At 42.4% G+C, this 21,675-nt stretch overlaps 1 protein-coding gene across 3 annotated transcripts in view; it reads left to right on the forward strand.

Annotated features, from left to right (window-relative positions):
• Window positions 1-6,135: 6,135 nt before the first annotated feature.
• Window positions 6,136-21,675, forward strand: part of MYOF (myoferlin) — a 134,035-nt gene continuing 118,495 nt past the window's right edge. For 2 of the 3 annotated variants that reach the window (XM_088791949.1, XM_088791947.1), the window contains exons 1-2: window positions 6,197-6,416; window positions 20,944-20,999. In XM_088791949.1, the coding sequence (XP_088648075.1) occupies window positions 6,329-6,416; window positions 20,944-20,999 (144 nt within the window). In that variant the 5' untranslated portion in view covers window positions 6,197-6,328. Of the gene's footprint in view, window positions 6,417-20,943; window positions 21,000-21,675 lie in introns of all 3 variants that reach the window. The other variant, XM_088791948.1, reaches the window with a different exon arrangement.

The raw sequence follows: 21,675 nt of genomic DNA on the forward strand, positions 1-21,675 counted from the left end.
TTATGGTGAAATATGGAGATTTTTCTCCTTGAAATAGGGAAAGGGTAAGGATATCTGTAATTACCACCCTTGCCAATATTGTAATGAAATGTCTAGCCATTCATAGAGTAAGAAAAGGAAAAATAAAGTAAATGCAAGGATTGGAAAGGAAGGAACAAAACAGTTATTATTTGCAGGTCATATAATTATAATGATAGAAAATCCCTAAGAATTTACTGCTCAATTATAAAAGTGAAAGTGAAAGTTTAGCCAGGTTACTGGACACAAGGTCAATATACAAAAGCAAATGTGTTTTGCTGTATCAACAATAATTGAAAACTAAGAATTTTAAAATACATAATTTATGGGGCCGGCCCAGTGGCTCAGGCGGTTAGAGCTCCATGCTCCTAACTCCGAAGGCTGCTGGTTCGATTCCCACATGGGCCAGTGGGCTCTCAACCACAAGGTTGCCAGTTTGATTCCTCGAGTCCAGCAAGGGATGGTGGGCAGCGCCCCCTGCAACTAAAATTAAACACAGCACCTTGAGCTGAGCTGCCGCTGAGCTCCCAGATGGCTCAGTTGGTTGGAGCGCATCCTCTCAACCACAAGGTTGCCGGTTTGACTCCCGCAAGGGATGGTGGGCTGCGCCCCCTGCAACTAGCAACGGCAACTGGACCTGGAGCTGAGCTGCGCCCTCCACAACTAAGATTGAAAGGACAACAACTTGACTTGGAAAAAAAAGGCCTGGAGGTACACACTGTTCCCCAATAAAATCTTTAAAAAAAAAATGAGTTTAAAAAAATATATATAATTTATAGTAAGTCTCTTGAAAACAGTTAATGTCATGGAAAAAAAGATGAATAACGGAAGACTGACTGTTCAAAAATAAAATGATCAAAGAAACAAAACAGTCAAATGCACAAATGCAATGCATGTATCTTGATTGGGTCCTAATTTTAAAATATACCACAAATCTAAAAAAAGATATTTTAGTATAAGTAGGTGTTAGCATAATTGGATAACTTGAATACACACAGACATGGCCATATTATTGTGATATTGTAGGAAAATGTCTTTATTTATTTTAAAGATTTTTATTAAAATAAAACCAACATACAATATTATATTAGTTTCAGGTGTACATCATAGTTATTGAGTGGTACCCACCTGGCATTATACAGAATTATTACCATACTATTGATTATATTCCCTATTCTAAAGAAGTGACCACCATGATAAGTCCAGTAGCCATCTGACACTGTACCAAGCTATCATGATATTATTGACTATATTCCCTATGATGTACATTATATCCCCAAGACTTATTTGTTTTATACATGGAACTTTGAACCTCTGATTCTCCTGTATCTTTTCCCCCCTTTTAAATTTTTCAATTACCGTTAACATTTAATATTTTATATTAATTTTAGGTGTACAGCATAGTGGTTAGACATTTAGGTAATTAATGAAGTGATTCCCCTGACTAGTCTAGTACCCACGTGGCACTATACCATGTTTCCCCAAAAGTAAGACCGGGTCTTATATTAATTTTTTGCTCCAAAAGACGCATTAGGGCGTATTTTCAGGGGCTGTCTTATTTTTTTCATGTACGACAATCTACATTTATTCAAATACAGTCATGTCATCTTCTGGAACATCGTCATAACATGCTAAATGCATCCATCTGGCTGACGATCTTAACTGGGGCTTATTTTCGGGGTAGGTCTTATTTTTTGGGAAACATGGTACATAGTTATAACCATATTGTTGACTATATTCCTTATGCTTTACTTTACATCGCTGTGACTATTTTGTAACTACCAATTTGTACTTCTTAATGCCTTCACCTTTTTCACCTTGCCCCCAACACCTTTCCCATCTATCACCCCAGTTATATTAGTACCCACCTAACACATACATAGTTGTTACAATGTTATTGACTATATTCCTTATGCTATCGCCTACATCCCCATGACTACTTTGTAACAACAAATTTGTACTTATTAATCACTTTTCCATTTTCACCCATTCCCAACCCTCCTCCCATCTGGCAACTATCAAAATGTTCTCTGTATCTATGGATTTGTTTCTGTTTCATTTGTTTGTTAATTTTGTTCTTTAGATTCCACATATAAGTGAAATCACATTGCACCTGTGTTTTGCTGTCTGACATATTTCACTCAGTACAATACCCTCCAGGTCCATTCATGCTGCAACAGATGGTGAGAACCCATTTCCTTCCATGGCTGAGCAATATTCCATTGTATATATGTACCACCTACTCTTTGTCCATTTAACCATCAAAAGACATCCAGGCTGCCTCTACATCTTGGCCACTGTAAACAATGCTTTAGTGAAAATATGGATGCGCACATCCCCTGGAAATAGCATTTTGGGTTTCTTTGAATAATACCCAGAAGTGGGATCACCGGGTCTTTCTTTGTCACTTGTTATAGCCTTTCTTTTAAAGTCTATTTTGTCTGGTATAAATATTGCTACCACAACTTTTTTGTCAGTTTCCAATTTCATGAAATACTCTTTCCCCATCTTTTTCAGTCTGTGTGTGTCTTTTGATCTGGTGAGTCTCTTGTAGGCAGCATATGTACGGGTCTTGCTTTCTTATCCATTTAGCTCCCCTATCTTTTGATTGGAGCATTTAATCCATTTACATTTAAAATAATTGTTGGTAGATATGTAATTATTGCCATTTTATTATTCATTTTATTTATTTATTTATTTATTTATTTATTTATTTATTTATTTATTTATTTTGTCTTAAGGAAGTCCCTCCAAGATTCCTTGTAATACTGGTTTGGTGGTGAGAAACTCCTTTAGCTTTTTCTTGTCTAGGAAGCTCTTTATCTGTCCTTTAATTCTAAATGATGACTTTGCTGGGTAGAGTAATCTTGGTTGTAGCTCCTAGCTTTTCATCCCTTTGAATATTTCCTGCCAATCCCTTTTGGCTGCAAAGTTTCTGTTATGAAATCAGCTGATGGTCTTAAGGGAGCTCCCTTGTAAGTAACTAACTTCTTTTCTCTGGCTGCTTTTAAAATTCTCTGTTTGTCTTTAACCTTTGGCATTTTAATTATGATGTGTCTTGGTGTGGGCCTCTTTGAATTCATCTTATTTGGGACTCTCTGCACTTCCTGACCTTGTGTATTTATTTCCTTCTCCAGGTTAAGGAAGTTTTCTGTCATTTCTTCAAATAGTTTTTCAATTCCTTGTTCTCTCTCTTCTCCTTCTGGTACCCCTATGATGTGCATGTTGGACTTCTGATGTTGTTCCTGAGGCCCCCTAAACTCTCATTATTTTGGATTCTTTTTTCTTTTTGCTATTCTCTTTGGGTGTTTTCTGCTACCTTATCTTCTAAATCATTGATTCAATTCTCTGCTTCGTCTAATCTACTGTTGATTCCCTCTAATGTATTCTTCATTTCAGTTATTGTATTCTTTATGTCTGACTTTTTTTTTTTATGTTTTCTATATCTATTTTTATGTTTCCTACCTCTTTGTTAAAGTTCTCCCTGAGATCACTGAGCATCCTTATAACCAACGTTTGGAACTCTACATCTGGTAGATTGCTTGTCTCCATTGTGTTTAGTTCCTGTTTTGCAGTTTTGTTCTGTTCTTTCATTTGGGACATGTTTCTCTGTCTCCCTATTTTGGCTGCCTCCCTATGTTTGTTTCTATGTAGGGCTGCTATGCCTCCTGGTTTCAGTAGAGTGGCCTTATTTAGTAGCTGTCCTGTGGGACCCAGTGATGCAGTCTCCCTGGTCATCAGATCTGGGTGCTCTTGTGTGGATTTTGTGTGTCCTCCTGTTGTAGTTGAGACTTGATTGCTGTTTATACATCAGTGGGAGGGATTGACCCTCAGGCTAATTGATTGTGAGGACTGGCCATGACTACAGTGGAGGAGCTGTTGTGTGGCAGCTGACCCTACAGAGCAGGGTTTGATTTAGCAGGGCTCTGTTGCCTGCCCAGTCTGCCCTTTGAGTGTGTCATCCTTGGAGGTGGCCAAGTGATGCTCCAGCCCAGTCTGAAGATGGCCACTGTTGCTGCCAGCCCCAGCATCACTTGAGAGGGGACCTGTTGCATGCCAAGTTCAGCCACAGCCTGTATCCTGCTCATGGCGACCTGGCATGAGCCACAAAGCAATCCAGAGATGGCTGCCACCTGCACTGTGCTTGGAGGTGCCTTGAGAGGCCAAACCATGAACCAAGGTCGCTAGTGCAGGGCTTAGGGCTGCTCAGCCAATGGTACAGGCCATGCCAAAGCCAGATGCTGCTTGTTTGGGTTTTGTGAACCTTTGAGAGGTTTTAGGAATGTCCGCAGCATGAACTAAGTCAGGCCATTTATACAGAAAAGCCACTGGAAATGGCCTGAGTATGCCTGAAAGTTGGGTGGGGCATGGTCTCAGGGAATCAGTAGGGTGGGGCAGAGGAAACGTGATAGCCAGTTTGATGGAGACTCAGATATGGCATCTGCATCAGTCTGCATGCTGGGAGGGGAAGGGCTCAACAAAGAAACAATGGCTTCTGCCATCTCCTCTGTCCAGGAGAAAACTGCCCCTCCAGCTCTCACCCTGAATATAGACAATTCAGTTCCTCCCTGTATGTCCCTGGCGCCTTTCGAGCTGCTGCCCCAGTGCTGGAGCTCAGAGTGAGATCAAGTGAGTCTGTCAGTGAGTAAGCATTGAAACTCTGGGCTGAGGAAGGGCTGGGAGCCCTGGCTTTTCAGGGAAAGACCTCTGCAGCTGAGATCCCTCCTGATTTTTAATGGCCACACATGGGTGTGGGACCAGCCCTTTCTGCATCTCTGCCCCCCTACCAGGCTAGAGGTGGCTTCTTCTGTATGTCCATAGTTTTAGGGCTTTGGTTCAGGTATTTAGGGCTTTGTATCAGGTGATTCTCAGTAATGGTTATTTTGTAGTTTAGTTGTAATTGATGTGGTCCTGAGAGGAGGTGAGCGTTTACCTACTCTGCCACCATCTTGGCTGGAAATCGACAAAGATTTTTTTTTTGCTTGACAAAACTTTAGCCAGCCTCCTGAGCCTTCTCTTAGGCTCATTTGTTCACTTCCTTATAAAATTTAGTTTTAGGAAGAACCCTGCTAAATCAGTTTACCCAGAACCACCCTCCCACACACCCCTCCACATCTGATCACACTCATTACCTGATGGCGTTCCTCATTCTCTACCATTCCTAATGTGATTTCTGATCTCCCTAACCTATGTTCAGCAAGAATCCTGTTTGGTCGGTTTAGCCAGAATCCCCTTTCTCCCTGATGTTTACTGTCAGTAATTTTCCATCTATTCACACTGCTCCTTGGCTATAAATTCTGACTTGCCCATGCTCTATATGCAATCGAACCCAATCTCTCCCTTCCACTGCAAAATTCCATTGCAGTCATCCCTATACCTTTCTCAATAACCCCCCCTCCTTGAATAGTCTTCCTTGTCGTGTTTTAACAAGTATCATTATGTATATATATGTATATATATACATACATATTTAATTTTTTTTTCTTTAACCAAGAAAGGGAAGACAGCTCTCAGGTTTACGCCCTGAAAGAGTGGAGAGCCACTTCTCCATTTTTATTGAAGACTGTTAGCAGCAAGTGATAGAGCAGGAAAACTTAAGTGCCTAACTCATGTCGTAAGGATATTTTAAGAAATCCTATGGTGAATCCTTTTGGAAAGCAAAGGCTCAGACTCCAATATATCAATTTTGTAAACCCATATTACTCTTCAGAATTGGGCTCGCTTGAAATAAACTCAGTTATTCCTCTGCTATACAGTAGGTGGCACCCTTTAACTAATTTTGTTTGTTTGAAACTTCTGTTAAGTAATTGCTGAGTGTGTTCAACAGCATGAGAGAAGAACCAGCAAAAGTTAAAATTTTAAAAATGACTAAGTGAAGTTTTAAAACTCCGTGAAACTCAGAAAACAATAAAAACAGGGGCAGAAAACTAATTCGGTTTCACAAATTGTTGCTAAAGGCAGCAGCAGGGTCTTAGTGGTCTCCTGACCTGCCCATGTTAGCTCCGAATCCATTTCCGTTTCATTTGTTATACATAATTTTTCTTAGTTGAGGTTTTGTTTTTTTCACTTCCACATTTCCCGAATTCAAAAGTAGGTGCTTGTGGCACTGCGGAGACTCCCGGGAGTTTGGATATCAGTTTACACTAACCTTCAGCAAATAATCCGTCAGAGATCCACCCATTGCCTTTCCTCCTTCCCTCCTCACCGAAGTCCTCCCAAGCCTTCTTTCCTGGGGCGGTGCGGCCGGAGCTCCAGCGCCCACGTCTCCTTAACTTCGCCTGCTGAAACTTGCTTTCTCCCATTCAGAGCCATGCTTCGTGTGATTGTGGTATCTGCCAGCAATATCCCTAAAACGAAATTTGGGAAACCGGATCCTATTGTTTCTGTGATTTTTAAGGGTAAGGAAAAGTTTTCTTCTTTTTCTCAAGCTCTGTTTTGGAATGCTAGTTTTCTGGAGTCACGTTCTTTCAAAGTCTGCTTAGGAGACTGATAAAGCCACGTCTCTCCGGCTTTAGCTGGAGTTTAATTACATGGGCAGGTCAGGGGAGAAGACCAATTTCTGTGGACAGCTATTAATTAATTTTCTGCAGGGGTTTGAGACTTGTTATTTGAACTTTAATAAGGTGATTTCTGTAAGCCATTGGAGGGGGGGTTGTATTTGTTAACCCCCAAACTATCAAAATGGTCTGTGTTGGTTCAAAGTAAGAGAAATATGCATTTTTTATTGTCTCTGCCTGTGAGAAATGGGTAAAGGAGGAAAAAGTGCAATTAAGTGGTATGAGGCGCTATTTCTCCATAAAATAGTTCACTGCTGCTTTTATTGTCACTGGCCTTCTAAGAGGTAGGATGAAGTTATTATTTTGGATTAGTTTGTTTTCCTGTTACTTTGTGCTTCTATGTAATTGTTCTTCATCTCTCTGAAGTTGGGATGTTTTTTGTATGTTTTGTAGCATTGAAATTGCTCATAGACAAATGAGCTCTGAACAAAGCAAGTCTGCAGTTCGGGAATCTAATTGTAGTTTGGTCTTGATGAATGATCTTGAGCAAGTGACCTCATTTCTCTAGATGTCAGTTTACTTTTCTGCAAAACAGGTGAGGAAAGTTTAAACTAGATCATCTTTAAAAGGCCATTGTAATTCCAAAAGGTTATTTATTGTTCTATGATATTTAATTGCAGTGGAGAGGGACAGGAGTGGTTGGTGTGATGGCACCCTCCCAGGCATTGTAAAATGTTTCCAGTTTGCGCTGGATTTATGTGTCTAAATCTGCGTTTAGGATCTTTATCATTTTCTGTTTGACCAAGATCATTGGTAAGATTTTTCAGCTTACTTCTTGGCGGAAGGGATGAGACCAAGAGGGGAGGCCAGAGAGTGTTGGATTCTGGATGGGCCCATGTTTCCTGACCACACCTTGGCACATTTCTCTCTTCTTCTAGGAAACTGACTACTTCTTCTTTCCAGTTTCTGGGTAATCTATGCCTTTCTCTTTTCTTTTGTCTCTTTTACCTATATCTCTTCTCAAACCGCTCCCTCTCAGGAGGAGCAAGAAAATGAAAGGAATGAAACCCAAAGCTGCCAAATGGTTGGTTAGTTTAAAAAAAACACACAGAGATTTGTAGAGCAAAAGTTGGATTCTTAAAGGAAAATGTGGTTTGAGAATCTGGCTAGTAAATATGCAGTCATGTCATATCAGAGTTCATTTACATGTATTAAGTTTAAAGAAAATTTTTTTCCTTGATGCTATTACATGATAAGGACATACATAGAAAGTTTGTATCCTTCACCATTGACATGTAAAAACAAGTAAGAATATATTGGATTCAATCTGGTGATGTCATTATTTGAGACAAGTCATATAGATTATACAGGAATTAGAGTTTAACATTTTATTGAAACGTGACTTGCTTTTTATCTGGAGTGTATATGCATTGTTCAAAAATTACAAATGACTAAAAATATGTCTAAGGCTATGAACATAAACACTCAATTGAAAGTGGAAAACTTCAGTAAAATTGGGCAAACATAGTCTCTCCAAACAATGACATCTACCAGATTATTTAACTCTAGTATCTTCCAGTCTCCTTTGGTTGTACAAATTGAGTGGTAAAGTCATTCATTCATTCATCTGACAAGCAACTTGACAGAAGAAACACTTCTGAACTCACAGTAGGAACATCTGGAGTCTGACTGATAGAAACTAAATATCTGATGACCCAGTGTTAGCTACCTAGGTCTCAAATTTCTCACATGTGGAATGATGGGAGCTGATCTCCTTGAGGTTCCTTTCAGCTTTAAGAGTCTATAATTTTACAGTACCATATATTGAATACCTGTTCTAGGAAGATGTACAAGGTGTAGCTTTAGGCGCTAGAGCAGATATAGTAATTTTTCTTGCTTCCTATCTATTTCAGTGGTTTAAAACCCTGGTGATGGCTAACCCTTTCCAGGTGTGCCTCCCAATTTTGAGCACTGTGTAAACTCAACTAGCATTAAGTTCTTACAGAACTGAGGATACTTGTACCGTGATGTGTCCATCAGAGGGAACTCAGAGCAAAGGCAGATATGCTTCCTGGTGTGGAGTAGGGTAGAGTGGGGTGAGAAAGATGTAAAAAGCCCGAACAGAAGATCAAGACAGCACCAAAAAAAAGCCCTTGTGTTTACTGAAAGGTCTAAAATTTTGCCTCGGGAACATAAAACAAAGATCAGGGCAATAAGCAATTTTTCTCAAACTCAAAGCTGGTAAGAAGCATGTCCAAGTAATGGATGTGTTAATGGTGATGCCATATAGACACCGTGAGGCCCTGTTAGATGGTACCTACACTGTGGTTGGGAATGTGCTGCACTGACAGCCAACTGGTTTAGGGTCAGCCAACCCCAGTTTTTTGGAACTGAACCCGCAATATCTCTGAGATATGCATGTATATATAAAACACTCTGAAAGGCAAAAGTGTTTAATCTACTGAGTCATTCCCATCACTTCCGGGAGAACAGGGCTTGGAGACTCACTCACCACCTAAGGAAAGTGGCCACACCCTGTAGAAGCATGGGAACTCTCAAAGGTACATTTCCCAAAGGTGTATTTTACAGGCTCTCAGTCATTTATAAAGCCACAACTCCTTTTCAAAAATGAATTAATATGGCACGTTTTTCTTCCCTTCCTCCACAATACATCTTCCGTGCATGTCCTCAAGGTGTGTCCAGGGGTGCTGGTATTTTTTTGGTTTTGGTTTACTGGTAAGTTTCTCCATCCCCATGGGATTTGGCCCTCGGTCTTCCAGAGATTTTGGCATGGGTGGACAGCCTGAGGGACAACCACTTACTATACCAACACCAGCATTTATTAAATTCTTACACTTATGTCCACACCTGTTTATATGATCTTCTTTAACCCTCACTTTATTATTAGGAAGTAGGTATCATCTTTTTCATTTTACCCTTGGGGAAACTGAGGCAGAGACAGGTCAGGATTCAACTCAGGACGACTGTCAGGCTCCAGAGTGTCCAAGTATATTCCCCAAAGTCATCATAGATGAAGAGACGTAACCTATGCTTCAAACAACCAAGTCCTACTATGAATGCTTCCTCCCACTCTGAACAGATCGAGTTGTTCAGTGTGTTGGGGTCATTTGGACCCAGTCTGAAAGAGGAAGACTGTGTACTGAGAATAGAAGAACTAAGAAGAAGGAGGAGAAGCAGAAGGGAGAAAGAAAACCCAGCCCTTCTGGGGTGAGTTTCCACAGGGTGAGGAAAGCCTTTATGACCTGCTGTGACTCAGAAGCTCAGAGCTTAGCAGTGAATCAGTTCTTCTGATAACCAAGTTAGAGCCTTCTTATTAGTGGAGACTAAACCTCTAACTTATTATTGTATATATAAAGTATTACTTTTTTTAAATTTTATTTTATTAAATTTATTGGGGTGACAATTGTTAGTAAAATTACATAGATTTCAGGTGTACAATTCTGTATTACATCATCTATAAATCCCATTGTGTGTTCATCACCCAGAGTCAGTTCTCCTTCCATCACCATATATTCGATCCCCCTTACCCTCATCTCCCACCCCCCACCCCCCTTACCCTCTGGCAACCACTAAACTATTGTCTGTGAAGTATTAAATTTAATATTTGAATGGCAGGGTGAGTCTCTACGTCATCTCACCTCAGTTCTCTGCTTCATTATCTTCATCACCTTTTACATCCCAATCGCACAACTTATAAATTACACATAAGAAAAAATCCTTCACCTTCTCTCTCTTTCATTATTTAAAAAAAAAAAAAAAAAAAAAAAAAAAATTCCTTTTGCTTAACTCTCCTCATTGTCGGAATTCACTGCCTGGACAGTCCCCACCTCTTTCCCTCCTCTCTTTTGCTGCTGTTTCTTCCTGCTGCTTCTCTCAAACATAAATTCATTCAACAAATATTGATCAAGAGCACACTCTGCCAGGCTGTGTGCTCAGCACTGCGAATCAGGTGAGGAACAAGCCAGACTTAGCTCCTGCCCTCATGCAGCTTGTAGTCCTGTAAATCCAGTGAGAGTGATATGAATTCAGAGTCAAGGAGTTTAAACTCCTGAAAAGGAGACGTCATCATTAATGGCAGATAATACTCAGGATGAGAGTTTACCAGCTGTTTATTAAACACTGCTCTCGGTGCTTCACATAGATTTATTCATTTAATTCCCACCCAAGAATGAAGTTTTTCATTTTATAGCTGAAGAGACAAAGTCTTAGGGAGCCGGTGGCTTGCCGTGTTCAAGGTCCCACAGCAGGTTCTAGGTGGTCCTGGGACCCACACATCCCATCCACTGCTGAGGCTGTAATACCCCTGTATCTTGAGGAATCTATATTCAGCCCACCCTGGGATAATAAGACACGTGGGCTCAGGGCTCAGCTCCCTGTGGCTGACATCCAGGCTCTATCTCCTATCCATTGTATTTCCTTAGGCAAAGTCAGCCCTGGGGGCATGTGGTCAGACCAATGCCAAGGCCTGGAGCATGGGTGCCTATGGGCCACACACCTCTGGCCTTAGAGGCCTTGTCTGAGGCTCCATATGCACTCCGGTTTCTCTCATGTGCTGGACACATTATGATGGCTTCCCGTGTGTGCCATGGCTTGAGGAAGGGGCCACTTCCTAAGGTACTTAAGTATGAAAAGCCTTCTCTTGGGCTCGATTGCATTTGTTCTTCATAACTCTTGCAGGTATCCAGGGCAAATATTGTTGATACTCATTTTTGAGATGAGAAGCTTGAGTCTCAGAGAGGTCAAGAGTCGCCAAAGCTGGGCAGCCAGGAAGAGGCAAGGAATGACCAGAACCCCAGTCCTGAGGCTCTTAGTCCCGTGTACTTTCCCTCCTGCTGAGTGCGTATCTGGCTTTCTTTGTGCTTGGCATCTATCTCCCTTGCTTGTCTCTTCTAGCTTCCATCCCCATCCCACGAACAGGCAGCAGGCCACAAAAGCTCCCGATTCCCAGCTCTGCCTCAAACCTGCATCAACGGACCAACCTAGCTCGCCAAAGAGTCCAGAGGTCAACGCCACACACAACACAGGAGGGAGGGCTGAGGATACTGGATTAAAACTGCTGCCGATGGCAAAAAGCCCATTTAAAGAGATTATTAATGATGGGACATCAGGGATCTGAGGTTGAGTCTAGTTCAGCTAGAAGTGTGTTGCCTGGGAGGGATAGGATCAAGTGCTCAAGATGTTGACTGAGTGCTTTGTGTTTATTTTCAAAGTTCTTTTCTGTGACTATGTTATTTTCTCTTGATGGCATCTCTTGGAGGCAGAGGACTGGGGTCCTCTTCGTGTTGTCTGATGGAGGCATTTTATCATTCTGAGCTAATACATTAGAGTGTCCCCCGTGTCCTAGGCACTGTCATGCTTTCTCATTTGATCCTCATCCCAGCCGTGTGAGATGGGCTTTGTCATCCCCTTTTATGGGACACTTAGGCCTTGAGAGGCCCTTGTGAAAGTCTAGGAACTCTCCATCTCCGGAAGCTGGGTTTGAAGGGAATGTGCTGAAGGGATTTCATTGTCTAGCAAATTATGTCTCAGAAACATAGACAGGAGAGGGTAGGAGCCAAAATGCCTGCAGTCAAATTCTGGCGTGTTTCTTACTAGCACATGACCCTGGACAAGCTACTTAATTTTACTGTGTCTCAAAGTAAGAATAATAATAGTAACAGGTAACATATGCAAAGCCTTGGCATATTATGAGCCCTATCTATATATGGTAGTCATTATTCCTGGGCATTATGTACCAATATTTATTAATGAAGAAATCTAAATGCAGAGAGTTGGAGTAAGTAGCCCAAAGTCACTCAGATGTAAGTGATGAAAATGTGGCAGGTTGCCTGGCAAGCTCAGCCTGCAGAGGTTTGGCAATGAGACTTGGGGCTGCAGCAGGAGCTCTGCCACTTACAAGCTTAGGATCTTGGGTAAATCAGTTAACATCACGAAACCTCAGTTTTCTCATCTGTAAAATGGGGATTCTAATACCTCTCTTATAAGGATTAGGCATGAATGTGTTTAAGTACCTGGCACAGAATGGATTCTCACATGTAAAATAAACAAGCAAACCAAAGTGGCATATCGTACTGTTCTCCACTAAGGCAGCTAATCCAGGTGTGTGGCTTACGGTACCTGGGCTCCATCCACCTGTAGCCTGGCAGTTAACAGAGCTGGAGCGTGACCACTAGGCAGGGTCAGCGTTTAGGAAGAAGATTCTGTACAGGTTGTTCAGGTAGCCTGGGCTTGACCGCAGTTTCCTTGGAGGATTTGGTTTTGATTCAAGAGCTTGTAGGCTTGAATGGGAATCTCCAGAGGCCAGTGGGATACTGGGTACGGAAAGTGGAGCTGAGTGACCCTACCTACCTTTCTGTCTGGGCATTTCTGTTTATCAACGATATCACTGACTATTTTAAAAATGTACAAAACAACCTTGCTTTGTATCACAGCTGCCTTCTGGCCAAAATACCTTTCCCCTAGAACCTGTTTGGCAACGTCTCCTGGAGCAGTCGGGCAGCCAGGTCTGGGAAACAAAAAGTTAGAAATACTCCTTTAGCCAGGTCGATCTGGATGGGCCACATGTCTCCGAGCTCCCCCAAGTCCTAAGTTCTGAGGGCAGAAGTCTCCTGCTGGCCCTTCTCAGAGCTTTCTCTGCCCCCTGGTTTTTGTGGAAATTCTCCCATATGCTGGCGACTGCCAGGCTGACTGCCAGGGAGGAGCCGTCACTGCCTATATACCAGCTGCCCCAGGCGGGCCTCAGAGACCTGGAACGGAGCCATGGGAGAAAATTGCTCCACTAGGGCTGTGCCCAGCATCACTTGGCACTTTCTCTGATCCAGGGAGGGATACCCCCTGGGGTCCACAAGGGGCTCTGTGCAGGTGCTGGAATAAGAAATCAGAGCTCCTTGTTGGTTTTGTGCTTACTGTGCGGGCGCTGTGCGGAGCACTTCATTGTCTCACGTAATCATTAAAGCAACCTTAGGAGTAATACTTAGATGAGATTATGAAGTTCAATTCATTCAAACCATGGAGAAATTACTATGTAATAAGCACTCTAAGGAGAATAAAAATATTAATAAACTATAGCTTCAGCCTTCAAGGACTCACTATCTGGTCTTAGTCCTCCAACTTTGGACATGGCTCTGTCGCCAGAGTCTGAATCCCCGCTCTACCGCTTACTAGCTGTGTGAACCCTGATAAATTGCTAAACTTCTCTCTGTCTTGGTTTCCTCCTTTGTAACTGGCGATGATCATAATAGAATTTACTTCTTAGGGTCCTTGTGAAGACTAAATGAGGCAGTCCATGGGAAACACCGGGAATAGTTTAGACCACTTAATAACTGTTAGCCATGCATGGGGAGACTTTAGGGGGGTCTATGAAATTCTAGTCCAAATAATGGGTGACTTTGTATATGTGTGTGAATGTTCCTCAAAACAAAATGGCCAGGACCTGGGGATGCAGAAAAGATGTAGAAGTACTTCTGAACGGGAGGTGACGTTTAGCGGCGTGGCTGATCTTCTCTGTGTGCCAAAGAGTTGAGTTCCTTAGAGAAGCTTTGTAAATAGCACCCCCACTTCTCCTGGGGCCATTTCAGTTAGACACAGTAATCTAACCAGTCAGAACTTGGGAGTACTTCATAAGTCCCATGTCTCTGGAAGAAAACTTCGAGATTATTGAGTCTAAACTCACCAGTTTATACAGGAGGGTTTCTGATCTCAGTGTAGGAACCTATGTCTCCCAGAGATAACAAATGAGAGAGATTTCACTGATTTGAAAGTCCAGTCAGAAATGCTGGGTCAACACCTGTCCTTTTTCTTATAGGATTGTTTGGATCAGTGAGATGGTGCGTCTTTGGAAGTATTTAAAATGTGTTACTATTGAAGGGGGCCAGTGGCTCAATGGATAACACATCTGACTACAGATCAGATTCTGAAATGTGTTACTAGGGTTTTCATTGTAGATGTGAGTGTGACTTTCTTCAGCACCACGGACTCTCCCGAGAGGCAGAACCAATAAGAGATTATTTTATTATAAATCAGTCTATTTTTCTATCTATCTACCTATCTAAGAGAGAGATTTTAAGGAATTGGCTTGTAGTGATTATAGGGGGCTGACAAGTCTGAAATTTGTGGGGCAGGCCATCACTCTGGAAATTCAAGCAAGAGTTGATGTTGCAATCCTGAGTCTGAAATCTATAGGGCAGGTCAGCATGTTGGAAACTCCAGCAGGATTTCTGTGTTACAATCTTGAGGCAGAATTCCTTCTCCAGGAAGCTTCAGATTTTGCTCGTAAGGCCTTCAACGGTTTGGAGGAGGCCCACCCACATTATGGAGAGTAATCTGCTTTACGTAGACAATTGATTGTAAATGTTCATCACATCTATAAAATGCGTTCACAGCAACATCTAGGCTAGGATTGGACCAAACAACTGGCATCATAGCTTAGTCAAGTTGATACATAAAATTAACCATCACACTGGTCCTCACAGCAATCCAGTCTTCGGAGTCATGGTGTCTCTCAAGCCTTTTTAATATAAGAGTCCAAAACACTGTCTAGTAGGTGAACAGCAAAGGAAATGGTTCCATGCAAGAGGGTACGTGGTGGCTTGGCAAAGAGCGCTTGTTCAGTTCTCAGGGAAATGTTATTCAGAAGTTGGCATGCAAGGTAATTACAGCAATGGTGACCTTCACAGTACGGAGAGAAACAGGCATAGCTGATCAGGAAACAGGAAATGTCCCGAAGAATGCCTTGAGTCGTAGTCTAGGGTGTATTCTGCATTTGAATCAGTTGTTATGTTCTGGATTGAAAGCATTTAATTCCTTTCCATAGGAAGGAACAGTCATCTTAATAAAATTAGAGTGGGAAGTGGGGGAGGTGGTAATGTGGAGAAGGGGAGTTTCCTGTAATTTAATCTGAGGTTAAATGCCTGCAACTTTGACCTTTTTTTAGAAAAGAGGTGGAATTGAACAATTGAATAATATAGACATGACTCTGTGGCTGTTGATAAGAAAGGAATTTATCTACTTTTTTTTAGGAATTTATCTACTTTTTTTTGGCTGACATATTTATGTGTGAGACTAGGCTTTCAACAAAATGTAATGTCTGACTATTTTGATAAAAATCAGAACCTCCTTCTTGGAAGGGGTTCTCCAGAAGGGAGAGCTGGGTTTCTCCAGGAGGATAGGAACTAATTCCAGACTTAATTATCTTCTACTACCTAGAAAGATAAGAGGTACAGTAGTTAAATGCGTGGGGTTTAGAATCCAAGTAGTCCTGAGTTAGAGTGTTTCTTTTTTTAACTGAGTAAATTTGAAGATCTAATTGGCTTTATTAAGCGATTCATGAATCAAGCAGTAGCCCATCTAGCAGCTAGAAGGGTGCTCTGAGGGGTTGTACAAAATGGACGGTTTTTATAGGAAGAAAGGTGAGTCAACAGAGCTATTAACAGAAGAAAAGAAAGGATCATTTTGGGGCCCAGACATCTTTTCTTTGGGAGAAGAGAATTGGAAGGGTTTTTATCATGACGATTGCCTTTTTCCTAGAAGGGGAGCAGGGGTTGGAGGTAGGGAAGGCCCACATGACAGATTACCTTACTAGTGCTTGACCAGAAAATTCCAGACTGGTCGGTTAAGATTATGATTCTGAGAGAGATTGAACTGCAATTAGATCAGGTATTAAATCTAGGTTTGGTATCATAGGCCTTTAGCATGAATGATGCCATTTTGGGCCTGTGGTTTTTTTCTTTAAAACTTGCTAACTCTGTGACATTGGGCAATTTACCTAGCCATTCTGGGCTCGCTTTGCTCATCTGAAAATTGGGACAATAACAGTGCTTACCTCTTAGGCTGGCTAGGAGGTTTAAATGAAATGATATAGTGAAGGATTTAGTACATGCCTGGCTGGGAGTGAGCGCCCCCTAGAGGGTAGTGTCATTAGCCTCAACGTGCGCAAGCAGGAGTGGCAGGAAGTTCCACGTGAATAGTCCCACTGATCTGTGGTCAACCTGCATCTGCTGAGACTCAGCTGGTCCCCTTTGTTCCTGACACACAACTGAATCAATGATTCAGTTCATGAACATGCATTGGAAGAGTTGTTGGGCAACTTGTTTTTTTCTCATTGGATTATGAACTTCTTGAAATTCTGAAGTCCAGTTTTTAGCACCCTCCTTCTTAAGTGGCTTGTATCAACCAAATGAAGCTTAGCCTAACATTCATGGCTTCACCGTGTGACCATAATTTTCCCACACAGCCTGGTTGCCTTTCCTCCCTTCCACATCCCTTGGTTCCAGCCAATTGAGCTGTGCACTGTCCCCAGACATGACCTGACTTATTCTCTCCTCCTCCGTGGCTGACCCACCCATGCTGTTGCTCCCACCTGGAGTGACCTTTCCTTCCCAGATCCACATTTCAATCCATCCTTGTCCTTTGATCCCCAGTTCAGCCTCTGCATCCTCCATGAGGCCTTACCTGGTGCCCACAGCCTGAAGTCACTGCCCCTTCTTCTGAATGTGTATTTTCATCTGTTACCCTTCTGACAGCAACTGAAACCTTCTTTTTATTTTAGTCACCTGACCACATCTACCTCCCCACTGGACCATGTGAGGGCATGAACCGTGTTTTGAGTATCTTTCTATGTCCCACAGTGTCCAGCTCAGTGCCCTGCAAGTGATATTTCAAAGATATTTGTTGGGGGAAAGAATGAGGTTGTTGATTAGGTTTATGGAAGAACTCACTTATTCCTGTTGCTCACCCTTTTACAGGAGGAAACTCCAACATGAGTATGAATTTGGCAAGAGTATGGGAGGGGGGTTGCCACTTGATAAAAACATGCATAAAGATTTGTTTGCTTCCTGTATTCTATAGCCCATATACTCCATTTGTGGGACGTTTGAAAACCAGGAATTATCTTACACTCTTCTGTTTCTCCAGTTACTAGCACATAGTAGGTGTTTAATAAATGTTTGAAAACAAATGAATAAACAAGTGACCTTTGTCACACTCTTCAACTGCTGACTCTGGAATAACCCTGTCCCTACGGGGGGTGGGAAGGTCAGTAGTACCAGCCTTGGCATCCAGATAGCCTTGTAGCTTTTCTTCTCCGACTCTGATTCCCAGGTCAGTCACTTGGTTTAGGATTCAATCCAAGTGAGCAAGTACTGGCTCTTTCCACCAGCTCTCTGCTGCCCTTGTGCCTGCCTTAGCTCCCTGCCTGGAATCTTGGAGAGGTGAAGACTGAAATTTTATTTCAATACCATCCTTCAGTGACCCAAGTCCTCCCCCAAGCTCTTGTGCCCAATTTCTGAAAATTATTTGCAGCCTTCTTGTTTTACTTCCTTGCTGGGGGACCTCTTGCAATTGCCCATCTTTTCTTTTGAAGGTCTGCCAAGGTCTCAGGATCCAGATTCACTCCCTCTTGACTCAATTCTCCACCCAGCCAGGCCTGGTTATAGCAGTAAGGCTGCTGGTGAGATGGAGGAATATTAATGGTACCGTTTCATGCTTGTCAAAGACAGGGATTTCTAACCTTTGTCAAGGTCACTAACTCATTTGATAATCTGATGAGAGTAAGAAACTCTCTCCTCCAAAAAAGCCTCACAGATGTAGTATTTTTGGAGCTGATAGTCTTAGAGAGTCTCAGGATGCCCTGACACCTGACCTTGGGCTTTCCTTGGCCATTGCCCAGGGTGCCCAGCCCATCACACATATCATACTTATGCTTCTTTATCCAACGTTTCTGGCAGCTTCCAATGAGGCACTGTGATGTGGAGGCAAACACACACTCAGGTTTGGAGCCAAGGAGATGTAGATTCAGATTTTGGCTCTGTTTCCTTATTACCTGTGTGACCTGAGACAAGTTAAGCAGCTTCTCTCAATTCTTTGTCTGTAAAATGGATGAGAATGTCTACCTTGCAGGGTCGTCATAAAGATTTGGAGACACTGCAGTAGCATGCACAGCCTGGCACCTGTGCATGGCTATTGAAAGAGAGCTGCTATAACTGTGGATAGAAGCCATTTGTTCAGTACGGTCAGTTTCTAAATCCTTTGGACTCCTCTTTCTCTCAAGGGCACTTTGTTGAATTGTAACCAGAGAGGAAGATTGAGAGGTTTCTGTCAGAGTAGAGGAGGAGTGAATGGGCCCAATCTGGAAGTGTGGGAGGGGAAGTGAGGCCAGCGTCTAGGTGACGTCAGAGGCAGACCCAGTGAGGGGCTGTGTAGGCCACACCGAAAAAGCCATGGTCAGAGCGAACTAGCATCGGTCCCGGCACAAGCCGACGAGTAGGGTCATGCTGCAGTTTAAAAGGGAAGCCAGCAGGGCGATGGGAGCCCACTCAAGTGGAAAAGTTAATGCTTAGCAGCGTGAGGGGGATGAGTCATGGTTCAGCTATGCTGAGGTCTTGGAAGAATGAAGTGGTTAGTCCCACTGCTGGCTGTGTGCGGAGAGCCTTAGCGATGTGACATTCAGCTGAACAAAACACACTACCTCCTACATCCCACAGCAGGAGAGGGGACGCCAAGGAGTGGTTCAAAACCTAGCTCGTGCCACTTACTCACTGCGTGACTTTGACTATGTTACTCAAGTTCTCAGTTTCCTTAGCTGTGAAAGGGGGATGAATATAATTATACGTACCTCCTGGGGTTTTTAAGGAGATTAGATGATGTTAGAGAACAGAAAATATATATGTTATTCTCCCCGACCCCAACCCCATTCTTGGCACAGAGCTTCTAAAAGCCTTATAAATTCCTTAGTGATTAGAGCACTAGGACCACCTTCTGTTCTAATGAGGAGACTCTGGGTGCACTCCTAGATGGGGCTGGTCTCCAGAAAAAGACCAAGCTGTAATGACAAACTTGGAATTTTCAGCCCCGCCCCCCACTTCTCTAGACTGGGGAGAGGGGCTGGAAATGGAGTTAATAATTGATATGCCTACGTGATGAAACCTCAGCTCCATGGGACAGAAGCTCCTGTGCTCATGTATCTCTCTGGCTGTCATCTGTATCCTTTGTCATAGCCTTTAATAAACTGCTAAACATAAGTTTTTCCATGAGTTTTGTGAGCTGCACTAGCAAATTGATTGAACCCAACAGGGGATCACAGGAACCTCAGATTTATAGCCGATCTGTCAGAAACACTAGTGAGAACCTGATCTTGCTACTGGTGTCTGAAGGGGCGGTGGGGGCAGTCTTGTGGGACTGACCCCTTAACCTGTGAGATTTGATGCTATCTGCAGGAAAGCAGTGTCAGAATTGAGTTAAATTGTAGAACGTCTATCTGGTATTGCAGAAAGTTGCTTGGCAGGGGAAACCCTGCCCCCGCCACCCCCCCATAAGTCTTGTGTCAGAAGCGTTGTGAGTGTTCTGTGTGATAGTAAAGGAGACACACAGGAGAAAACTTTTTTTTTTTCTTTTCTTTTCTTTTTCCCCCCTGAAAACAGATGATCTAATGCTTACCAAGTATTTTGTACTCAAACATGAGCTTTTATTTTGGTAAAGATTTGGAGACTTAGGGACCTAATAGTAACCCCTGCTGTTTGGACTTTACTCAAAGGAAACTTAAACACCAGAATTAACACTTTTTTTTTTTCATTCCAAAGTACTTATTTCCACAAATTTTTATCCAGAGCTGAATATTTGGCACGAGTACAAACATTTTTCTATAAACAAAGGTGTCGTTTACAGATTTGTTCAAAATGCAAAAGTATTTTTATCAATATTTCTTCTACAATGTTAGATTTACTCCTCTATGTAGGTGTACTATCTAGTCTCCCACACACAGAGAAAAGACTTTGTATCTTTAAAAAGGTGGGCCAGAAGTAAAGGAAGCCCCCAATTCTCTGTGGGTTCTAGAAAGTGTTTATGTACAAATAAATTATCTTCTGCTGAGGCCTGTGGGAGGGAGTCCAGCTTAATCTTAAATTGTGGTGTGGTTTTATCACACCCGCAGAGTCAGCATGGGCTTCAGAGCTGAAATACCAGGTTATATCAGGGCACCGCTGCCGCATTTGAACTCACATGTCTTAACTCATTTGTGCCTCAGTGTCCTCATCTCTGAAATGGGGGCACCTGCATGTCAAAGGTTAGCTTCGCTGGCTTCTTTCTGCAGAAAGCTAGCGATGCAGAGGCCCTGGGTAACCTTGGTCTGCAGGAGCTGGTGAGGGAGAAGCAGAGGATCATGGCATTTCCATGGTTTTCAGTCCCCCAGCCCTGAACTCCTTTAGACCTGGCAATGGTAAACACACTTGAGGCCAAATCGTGCTGTGCAGTTTGGAAAAATTTGGTTCAGGTAGCCTCCACCCAAGGCAGGTGAATGGGAAAATGCAGGCACATCATTGGCTCTCAGGAAAATACTCTTCGAGTGAACAAATGAATGGTACATGCTCTATAAGTATTTCTAATGGATTGCTATCTCTTATTTTTTTATTTGCAGATGAGAAAAAGAAAACAAAGAAAATTGATAATGAACTCAACCCTGTCTGGAATGAGGTAACTTCATTGTTTTTTCAACTTTGTTTCAATGGATAAGCTGGGTTATCTCACGTTTGGTCAGAGGTTAACTCTTTCCTTTGGGAGGAGAATCTATGTGTTTCACCCCCACCCCCTCCTTCTCCCCTTGTGGCCACAGAGATAGCAGAGCAGTTCAAGGGGACATAACACAGTGACAGCTCCTGTACAGTGTAGGTGTGGTGAGTGGAGCCTGGACAGGAGTGAGGAGGGTTGGGTTCTAGCCTGGAACAGCCTTGAGCCTGCTGTGTGACCTTGGTTGGGTTATGTTGCATATGTGGGCACATCCCGTAGAGCGAGGGGTGGAATTAGATCATTTCTAGAGTCCCAGAGGAAAAGCTCCATAATTAAAAACATATCTTCATGTGACTAATTATGAGTGTATCACATGATACTTTGTGTGTCTGGCTGCGTCAAGACATTTACTGTTTTTAGGTTGATAAAATAATTTCTATTTAACTAGAAATATCAAAAACTTCAGATCAGCATAAAAAAATTTCCTTTGGTCCTATCATCCAGAAGCAACTACTGTTAATATCTGGGATGTATCAAGAAATGTTTATTGAGTCAGTATATTTAATAAAATACGATGTCTTAAAAACAGCATGTTAGTATCATATAACAAGTACAGTTTCCTTCCTATTTTTTTACTATTATA

This window comes from Rhinolophus sinicus, chromosome 15, assembly GCF_057876585.1.
Source record: "Rhinolophus sinicus isolate RSI-liver-muscle chromosome 15, RSI-T2T, whole genome shotgun sequence".
NCBI classification, from domain to species: domain Eukaryota; kingdom Metazoa; phylum Chordata; class Mammalia; order Chiroptera; family Rhinolophidae; genus Rhinolophus; species Rhinolophus sinicus.